Below are 10,422 nucleotides of genomic sequence, written 5' to 3'. Positions count from 1 at the left end.
TGCTTAACGGCTAAATTTGCATGCTCACGCGTATGTCACTTCTAAGTAAGGAAAATACATTTGCTACTTATATTAGTTAAAAGGGATGAGGAAATATTGTCCAATCACTTCATAGGTATTGGCCAAAGTACATAAACAAATTGAAATAATCATTATGTCTTGTTAGGATGAGAGAAACTTCCCTTACAATTGCTCCTAATTTTTTAAACCATCGCTTAACAGAGCAACACTTTTCTTAAAAATCAAACTCTGCTCATCTCAATTCTTTGATAATAGTCACGAGTCTGTACATTAAAAAAGGCAGGCAGGCGCCTCGTTAGCGCAGTAGGTAGCTCTCAGTCTCATAAAAAAGGCACGCAGGTGAATTGCTGACTCCTCCTTACCATCCACGAACGGCCCTCTGAGCTGATAAACTTGGACCATAACCTTTCTTACCTTTTAAGTAAATATTTTAAGAGAAAAATTAATAGCATAGGTGTCTTAGAAATACATACAGAGCCTTAGAAATGCACATTGACACAGTTCTCACATGTTCGAGTTTGGTCTGCACCCAATCACGTAAATCAAATCTTTTCCAGAAAGACGAAATTCATCCATTTTAAAACACAAAGACAAAAGCATACCCTTGACTGACGTAATCATTAGGTTCAGCGAATTCTCGCGCGACGTGAAGATGCTGCCTCCGTGACGTCACCAGTTGCCATAGCAGCATCCTCCAGAGTGGAAAAGAGGGGTGGTGCGACAAGCGGATTGGGGCGGAGCGCGGCTTCTGCAGAGGACAAGGGACGCTCTGCTCCTGCGGATCTGACTTCCACCAAAATGAGCACCCTGGATGAGGGCAGCAACCCTCCTGTCGCTAAAGACTGCGGCGTAGCTACTGCCGACGATGCCCCAGGACATCCGGACCTAAACCAGTGCCAGGGCGAGGAAACCGAGGCGACCCAGGTGATGGCGGACACAGGTGAGGAGGGCAACTTGGAGACCCCCGCGGAGGCAGGCGCCCCCGAGAGCCCCGCGAGCTGTGCCCCCGTGTTCCGCGTTCGAGTTTTTGGGAGCCGCAGCCGTGTAGCGACCAAATCGGTCCAGAAAGAGGGTCTGTCTCCGACGGAAGGCTTGGCAGCAGCCTCTGCTTCAGCCTCCCCCGCGGTAGCAACCGACAATAGCCAGGAAAATGGCTGTCAGCGTAGAGAGCCGCGGGGCCCTGCTGGGGAGAAAGCTCTAGAAGCCTGTGGCGCAGGGGGGTTGGGGTCTCAGATGATGCCTGGGGCGAAGGCCAAGGAAATGACGACAAAAAAGTGCGCCGTTTCAGCGGCAACGGAAAAGGAGGGAGTAGCGGAGGAGGTGGTGGAGGAAAAGAAGGTGATGCAGAAGGAAAAGAAGGTGGTAGGAGGAGTGAGAGAGGAGTCACGGGCCAAGGCCCCGAAGATCAATAACTGCATGGATTCCCTGGAGGCCATCGATCAGGAGCTGTCAAATGTAAATGCCCAGGCTGACAGGGCCTTCCTTCAGCTGGAGCGCAAGTTTGGCCGGATGCGAAGGCTCCATATGCAGCGCAGAAGTTTCATTATCCAAAATATCCCAGGTTTCTGGGTCACTGCCTTTCGGAACCACCCCCAGCTGTCACCTATGATCAGTGGCCAAGATGAAGACATGATGAGGTACATGATCAATTTGGAGGTGGAGGAGCTTAAACACCCCAGAGCAGGCTGCAAATTCAAGTTCATCTTTCAGAGCAACCCCTATTTCCGAAATGAGGGGCTCGTCAAAGAATATGAGCGCAGATCCTCTGGCCGGGTGGTCTCTCTTTCCACTCCAATCCGCTGGCACAGGGGCCAAGACCCCCAGTCACATATCCACAGGAATCGGGAAGGAAACACTATCCCCAGTTTCTTCAACTGGTTCTCAGATCACAGCCTTCTAGAATTCGACAGGATTGCTGAGATTATCAAAGCAGAACTGTGGCCCAATCCCCTACAGTACTACCTGATGGGCGAAGGGCCTCGCCGAGGAATTCGAGACCCAGCAAGGCAGCCCGTGGAGAGCCCCAGGTCCTTCAGGTTCCAGTCTGGCTAAGCGCTGCCCTTGTGAGAAGCTCCTGCACAAGTCTCCCACCACCTCCCCTTGAACCTTTGCTTAGCCAACAGCATGCAGTCTTCTATCTGCTTTCTCTTCACACTGAACTATTTTGTCCTTTGGTTCTCCTAAATCTTCAACAGTCATTTGCAAGATTGACTCTTACATGTTTGTGTTCCTCTTCCTCTGGACCTTCATGCTCTTCTGTATCCTGTTACATGTTCAAGTGCATGGTGTTGCACTGCTTCTATGCCAAGCACATGATGCTGTAGATAGGCACTGCCTTCCTTTGCATGCCTTGGGTCCTGTCTATGACCATGGTCTTCTCCTAGTTTTTTAAGTGGTTCTCTACCACAAAGAAGCTTGCAATACCTTTGCAAATAACTAGCTGGACTTCCTACTTTATGCTGACTGTCCTCCTGATAACCATGTATTCTATGGCAAGTTCTTTGAGTTTCACCGCTGCAAGATGAAACTACTCTAGATGATGCCAGCCATCAACGCAAACTGGACATTTCTAGCTACCACTAACTGGTTCCCAGCTGCCTCCCTGGGCCTGTGCTATCCACCCTGCTGGTTATCTGGCAGAATAAGGGGGCTAGTGGGTGGCTACTAGGCATGAGTGAGGTAACAGATGAGAGGTTTTCAGTGTTATTGCATCTTCTTTTCACTCTGCTTTGTGACCAGGTACTGGTGAGTATGAGGGTCGGTGCTATGGCCCACACAAACCTGCTGTCACCCTTCTGGATGAGCTTTACATAGGCACCATTGCCTGCCTCCTCAGCAACTGACTGTGGACTTAAGCTCCCAGGCAGCACACAGGGAACTCCGCCTCAATCCCCTTGTGCCATCAAATGGTGACCTATAAACCCAATTGGCTGTGGGGCAGGTTGCACAGTCATATGTGATAGTGCCCAAAGCAAGGCTGGAAGGGGTTCACTTCCAGCAGTTAGCCTTTCTGAGCTGGAGTCAACAAACCACCCTTAATCAGATAGTTTTGTTAGGTATCCCCTTCTCTAACTCCTGCACTCATTCTGAGCATGATAAAGTTGCCAGGGTGGGGGCACCGAGGGAAAGGTGTTCCTGGTCTGTGTGGCCTGTTCTGCATCTTTTTGTCTCTTTCCTCCACCCCCACCCCCTTGTTCTCTCCTCCACTTCCCTCTCCTCTGAAGCAGACAGGAAACAAAACTGGCAAAGCGGGCTTTTTGTTTAATTTTCTCTACCCTTGATGGTGTCCAAAGAGAGAAAGGTACTGTACAATAGACTCCACATGTCTTCTTGTGCTCTTCTGCCCTCAAGCCTCCACCCTACTTCCTTTAGTAAGTTCTAAAAGTTTCAAAGGGAGACCTGTAGGTTATTTAGTTATGAGCAGTGTTCTTTTGGGCCAATTTTGACAACCCCACCTTTTCCCTGTCCACTTACCAAAATCTGTGTGTTTCTTGAGTTTAGTTAGAGAAGCAGGGAGGAAAGACAGAAGGGCCTCACAGTGATGGAGTCAAGGCAGATGCAGAGAAGGTTGTGATGTAAAGCGGCCAAACTTAGTTTCACTCCACTTTTCTAAACATGGAAATTTTGGCGGGGGTGGCCTTGACCACTTAGAAAGAACCCCAAGGCAGCATTTTGAGGGTCACGTCTATTCTCTGTACTATTTTATTACTGCTCTCATGGCCCAGGGGCCTCCATCCTGTTGTCTGGCCTTCTTGGCTTTCAGGCTTCAGTTTCCCTATTTCCTTCCCTTCCCTGCTTCTCTCCCAACAGATGAGGGAGCAGGCTGCAGTGTACATTGTGGGAGATGCCAAACTTCCTTCCTGGGGATGTGTGGAGTTTGTTTGGATTTCCAGGACAGGTTCCAGTAGGTGGGACAGCAGTGTATCAGGGCTGTGTTACTTGGGTGGTATATGGTAATGGGAAGGACTACCTGCTTTCTCCTGTTTGAAGGCCTTGCCCTAAGTTCCATGAGTGCTTGGGAGGTCTGGGTACAGCAGTGGGGAGGGTGCTCTAGGCTGAGGGAAGTGAGAGCCCAGAAACCAAAATGAACCAAGTAGTCTTGGAATGGCACAGGAAGGATGAACCCTGCAGCTTTGGGAACGGAGGGGGAGGCCCCTGAAGCTTTTCCTAGGAGAGGTGGGAGAATCAAAGTGGTTGATGTTTAAAAAGGATACTTAGAGGAGTTTTCCCTAACTCCCTTGAATTCACCAGTAGATTTTTGTCTAAAATGCAAAAATGCAAGTCTGGTTGTTCTCTCTCTGTTGTTATAGGAGTGATCTTTTCTGTATAGAAGATTAATGGTATATGCTCATTATTTCACTGTGTTTGAGTAAAATCCTATTAATTCCTTTCTCTATTTTTGCTTGCTGGTGAAATTGACATTTACAGGCCTGCTTTTTGCTTATAATTGAGAATATGTGCAAAAATATCAAACTTGTTTCCTGTGCAGTATGAAACCTGTGAATATTCGTTAATATATCAGCTTGTTCTGGTCTGTCTTCATACATAGCTCTATTCTTAGAAATATAATTTGAATGTGATCCTTGAAATTTTGCAAATTGTTGCTGTGTCTTGTGAAAGTAATTTCAAAAAGAAAACCAATTCTTTTGTCTTGATATTTCTTGCCCTAATAGTAATGTTGTACTTGAATTTTATGTTCCTAACCAGTGTAAGTATTTGTAGAATTGCTCTGTCAAAGTAAACAAGGATCATTAAGTACTTTATTAGTCTTCTTCTGTGTGCTCAAAGGAAAAATAAAAGTCTGTCACTCTGCTGTATTTCTTGTTTTCACCAAAAAATAACAATAAAGTTCTGTGTGTCTAGGCTAATAAAAGGTTGGGAAATCATTAAAGTTATCAAGTTGTCACCATAAGCATTGTCCTGAAGCTTTATAAAAAAAAAGCCACAGAATTTCTAAGATTTTTTTTACTAGGAAAATGGTAAATAAGAAGCCTAACTAACTGGATGCTCATGGACTTAATTTTTCCTTATTCAACCAGTGTAGTTTTGGAGGGTAATTGAAGCACCACTGAATTTTCAGTGGAAAGCTTTTTTTTTTTTTTTTTTTTTTTGCTTTTTAAGTTTTTAATTCCAGTTAACATACAGTGTTATATTAGTTTCAGGTATGCACTATATTGTATATGTACGTGATTGAACAACTCCATTTATCACCCAGTGCTGATCACAAGTGCAGTACTTAATTTCCATCATTTATTTAACCCATCCTCCCACCCACCATTGGTAATCATCACTTATTCTCTCTAAGAGTCTGTTTCTTGATTTGTCTCTTTTTGTACCCTCTTTGCTTGTTTTATTCCTTAAATTTCACATATGAGTGAAATAATGGTATTTGTCTTTCTCTGACTCAATTTCACTTACCGGAAAACTATTTTTTTAAATGTTTTATTTATTCTTGAGAGAGAGAGAGAGCATGAGCGAGGGAGGGGCAGAGAGAGAGAGGGACACAGAATCCAAAGCAGACTCCAGGCTCTGAGCTGTCAACACAGAGCCCGATATGGGGCTCAAACTCACGAGCCGTCAGATCATGACCTGAGCTGAACTCAGATGCTCAACCAACTGAGCTGCCCTGGCGCCCCATGGAAAGCTATTCTTAATACACCATTCTTATTTGCTATATTTATGTTAACTGATTCTTAGTGAGCTTAAGATAGACTTTGGAAAAATTAATCATTGTGTATTCTGTTAGGTGCTTCTTAATTTCTTTGCTCCTACAGTGTGGTGCTTTAAAAAGAAAGAATAACAAAATTGTTACTGAGACATATAGTGTCTAGAAACAAATGATCTCAGACATCCCAATCTCAATTACCAGTAATGTTTCGCTGTTCAGCAGCTATTACATGAAGGTTTGGGAAATAAATACTTCTGCATTCTCTGGAGTTGAGAGGGCTATGGATATTGCAAGATTTGTGAAAATGAATGACCAAATATTTTTAGCCATCTAAACAAAAATTTGACATAAACAGCCCAGAATTACTAAATAGACTTGCTAATTCTTGGTGCAATCCATACTTGGAAATTTTACTTGATAAAGTATAGTTTTTCTAGGCCTGGAAAAGTTAAGTTTTAGAGAGCTAACTCTATATCCATCTTAAACCTAAATTTTCCTTTAGTGTGTTCATTTTATCTTTAATTCAGTGATTGATTTTTTTTTCTGCATTGTCAATCACCTGTTTTCAAGCATTATCTCTTTTATCCTGTTCTGGACATAGTTGGAAAATAATATTTTTGTTGCTCTTGGTTTATTATCAGCTTTAACCAGTAGTATTCCTCTTGCCAGTAGGTTGGTGCCACTCATTTGTTAGATTATCATGATTTCTGTTCTGTTTAATAAAATTAGACTCAATTAGACATTATGTAGGTTTCACTTACCAGGAAACTGGTTTGCTCCTATATCACTGCTCCATTTCTTTTCACTGCCTTTTCTTTCTCAGTTCTAAACCCAAATTGTCCCTTATGCAGACCTCCACATCAGTTAAGAGGTTTTCTTGTCCTCTCTTCACCGAAGAAGTATCATTTGGTCTGATCAGGCCATATTGCCCTGATCGTAGGGTCATACTTCATAAATTCCCTGTACCCCACATAACAGAATCTCCTTGGGCATTCTCGTCCATTTCTGGATATTCAGCTTAGACCAGACAATAACAAAAGGCTTCTCTAACTTTCCTTACTCAGGGTCCCGTCACATTACTCCTGTTGCTGCTACTGCTTCTTTATCTCCAGTTTCTATAATCAGTTTTAATAATTAAAAACAAACAAAAATTACCTGGATTCTTATTGAATTCCCTGCTCCACAGAGTCACAGTTTGAGGCTTGGATACTGGATTTGCATCAGATACACCTCCTCTGGTTTGACAATCTCAAGAAATCTGAGTTCTGTCAGGTACATACATTTGTGTTCTCATGTTACTTTCATAATCCTGACACAAGTTTTACTATCTCGAGAGTAAAGAAAAGTTGAAGTAACAACAACAAAATGAAGTAAGTGTGCCTAAAATGCAAGTCATACAGACGTATTTTTTATTTCTAGCCTAGAGTATCTTTCACTGTTACCACAGCCATCTAAATTTGGCATAAAACAAAACAAAACCTGATTTACATGAATAATCAGGATTTGTTAAAGGTTATTCTTAATCCATTCATGAATGGTCCTTTGAAAAGGGGTACTTTATTCAGATTAAAACCCTACTGAAATTTACATATGCAATCTTGGTGATTGCTGCAAAAATGAATGAAATTAGGTTTGTTGCCTTCCTTAAAGGGAGTTAATGCACCAAAAGGATTTTAAATATTATACTTCTGGAATTTAGTTGCTAGAAACTCTAAAGAAATGTTACATTTTTATTAAATTTAGAGAATGAGTATTTTTTAACTGATCCAACACGGTGATTGCTTTTAACAGGAATTTTGTAATTTATTTCTTAATTTTTAAGATTTTGTTTTTAATTTTAAAAACATGGGCTCACATGGCCCCAAGATCAAGAATCTCATGCTCTACCCACTGGGCCAGCCAGGCGCCCCATTCTTCTCTTTATTAAACTTTATTAAGCCTTTTTTTTATTTTATTTTATTTTATTTTTTTTATTTTTTTAATTTATTTTTTTTTATTTTTTTTTTATATATGAAATTTATTGACAAATTGGTTTCCATACAACACCCAGTGCTCATCCCAAAAGGTGCCCTCCTCAATACCCATCACCCACCCTCTCCCCCCTCCCAGCCCCCATCAACCCTCAGTTTGTTCTCAGTTTTTTTTTTTTTTTTTTCTTCCAGAAAGGGTGCGGGCCCCGGCGGGCCCGGCGCCTGAGCTCGGTTGTTCTCAGTTTTTAAGAGTCTCTTATGTTTTGGCTCTCTTCCACTCTAACCTGTTTTTTTTTTTTTTTCCTTCCCCTCCCCCATGGGTTCCTGTTAAGTTTCTCAGGATCCACATAAGAGTGAAACCATATGGTATCTGTCTTTCTCTGTATGGCTTATTTCACTTAGCATCACACTCTCCAGTTCCATCCACGTTGCTACAAAAGGCCATATTTCATTTCTTCTCATTGCCACGTAATATTCCATTGTGTATATAAACCACAATTTCTTTATCCATTCATCAGTTGATGGACATTTAGGCTCTTTCCATAATTTGGCTATTGTTGAGAGTGCTGCTATGAACATTGGGGTACAAGTGCCCCTATGCATCAGTACTCCTGTATCCCTTGGATAAATTCCTAGCAGTGCTATTGCTGGGTCATAGGGTAGGTCTAGTTTTAATTTTCTGAGGAACCTCCACACTGCTTTCCAGAGCGGCTGCACCAATTTGCATTCCCACCAACAGTGCAAGAGGGTTCCCGTTTCTCCACATCCTCTCCAGCATCTATAGTCTCCTGATTTGTTCATTTTGGCCACTCTGACTGGCGTGAGGTGATACCTGAGTGTGGTTTTGATTTGTATTTCCCTGATAAGGAGTGACGCTGAACATCTTTTCATGTGCCTGTTGGCCATCCGGATGTCTTCTTTAGAGAAGTGTCTATTCATGTTTTCTGCCCATTTCTTCACTGGGTTGTTTTTCGGGTGTGGAGTTTGGTGAGCTCTTTATAGATTTTGGATACTAGCCCTTTGTCCGATATGTCATTTGAAAATATCTTTTCCCATTCCGTTGGTTGCCTTTTAGTTTTGTTGGTTGTTTCCTTTGCTGTGCAGAAGCTTTTTATCTTCATAAGGTCCCAGTAATTCACTTTTGCTTTTAATTCCCTTGCCTTTGGGGATGCGTCGAGTAAGAGATTGCTACGGCTGAGGTGGGAGAGGTCTTTTCCTGCTTTCTCCTCTAAGGTTTTGATGGTTTCCTGTCTCACATTTAGGTCCTTTATCCATTTTGAGTTTATTTTTGTGAATGGTGTGAGAAAGTGGTCTAGTTTCAACCTTCTGCATGTTGCTGTCCAGTTCTCCCAGCACCATTTGTTAAAGAGGCTGTCTTTTTTCCATTGGATGTTCTTTCCTGCTTTGTCAAAGATGAGTTGGCCATACGTTTGTGGGTCTAGTTCTGGGGTTTCTATTCTATTCCATTGGTCTATGTGTCTGTTTTTGTGCCATATTAAGCCTTTTTTTAAACCAAGAAAGTGCCAAGGCCAAACTACCAACAAAGTAAAATAAATTGTTTTTTAATTTAAGACTCTGGGAACAGGTGCATGGTAAAAGAACCTATCAAGCAGACTATGTGATATAATTGCCATTCCTAGTAATGACCCAGCTTCTCTCAGTAGGCATAGAGATCTCATCTCCTGTTAAGTTTACTTGGAGCAGTTTTCAGGATTCCTTTTTGGTTTCCTCAGCACCAGAGGGAAATTTGTTAAGTATTCAAACTGAACATTTGAACTTGAATATAAAGAAAGGGTAGACCCACTTACTGATGACTTTAGTGTATGTGGCTTCCAAGAAGAGTAGACTTCATTATATATTTTAGGACTCCTGTGAGTCTTGGTTCTCTACTCTCCCAGGTAAGTTCTATGTTATAGATCTTTGTTTTTGTTTGTTTTGTTTTGAGAGTGAACATGAGCAGGGGAATGGCAGAGGAAGAGTGAAAGAGAATCTTAAGTAAGCTTCATACCCAGTGTGGAGCCTGATGCTGGACTCGATCTCACGACCTTGAGATCAGGGCCTGAGCTGAAATCTAGAGTCAGATGCTTCACTGACTGGGCCAGCTGGTACCCCATAGATCTTGTTTTAATATTTTTTACTAGCTTATGTTACTTTAGGCCAGAGTCTGTGTTCTTCATTTCTAATCCCAGCATGGTGTGACTGTGAAATTGAAGTGTGATTTTAGACTAAGAATTTGTCCCAATCTACATCTAATGTTGGAAGACTTGTCAATCAACTAAAGGCATGAATTTTGGGGTGAAAGTTGGGCTCATGTACAGACTGTTCCTTAGTAACAGAAAAATTTTGAGCAAGTATGTTAATTTAACCTGTCAATTTCAATGTCCTTATCTATAAAATCTTAATAATTATACACCTTGTATGGTAAGGAATAAATAAGGAAGATGAAGTAGCCTGCTGAAGAGTTAGCATTCATTACCATTATTATTATTATTTTTTTACCATTATTTCTGAGGATGACTCTAGAGACCAACAAGAGATACCTTTTTGCATTCACCCTATGTGGACTAGACCAGGCCCAAGGATTTTCAAGGGCGGCACATGGGGTGAGTTAACTCTTGAAAATATCCCAGTCTTTAACTAATCTGGAAGTCAATTCTTACGATAACCTTGTTCTCAAGAGCCTGAGAAGAGGTAAGGGAATGTCATTGTAACATTTAAGGAGAAGCTATCTATCCATGTGATTCTAACATAGAGTCAAGGTTA

The 10,422-nt window shown here is 42.0% G+C and overlaps 1 protein-coding gene across 1 annotated transcript; it reads left to right on the top strand.

The window, feature by feature from the left end:
• Positions 1–705: 705 nt before the first annotated feature.
• Positions 706–4,838, top strand: TSPYL4 (TSPY like 4). The gene has a single exon (XM_006931962.5). It carries the CDS (start codon positions 820–822, stop codon positions 2,071–2,073), a length of 1,254 nt encoding a protein of 417 aa, XP_006932024.1. The 5' UTR covers positions 706–819; the 3' UTR covers positions 2,074–4,838.
• Positions 4,839–10,422: the final 5,584 nt, after the last annotated feature.

This window comes from Felis catus, chromosome B2 (assembly GCF_018350175.1).
Source record: "Felis catus isolate Fca126 chromosome B2, F.catus_Fca126_mat1.0, whole genome shotgun sequence".
Taxonomy (NCBI): Eukaryota; Metazoa; Chordata; class Mammalia; order Carnivora; family Felidae; genus Felis; species Felis catus.
This window is presented reverse-complemented; position numbering and strand designations above follow the sequence as displayed.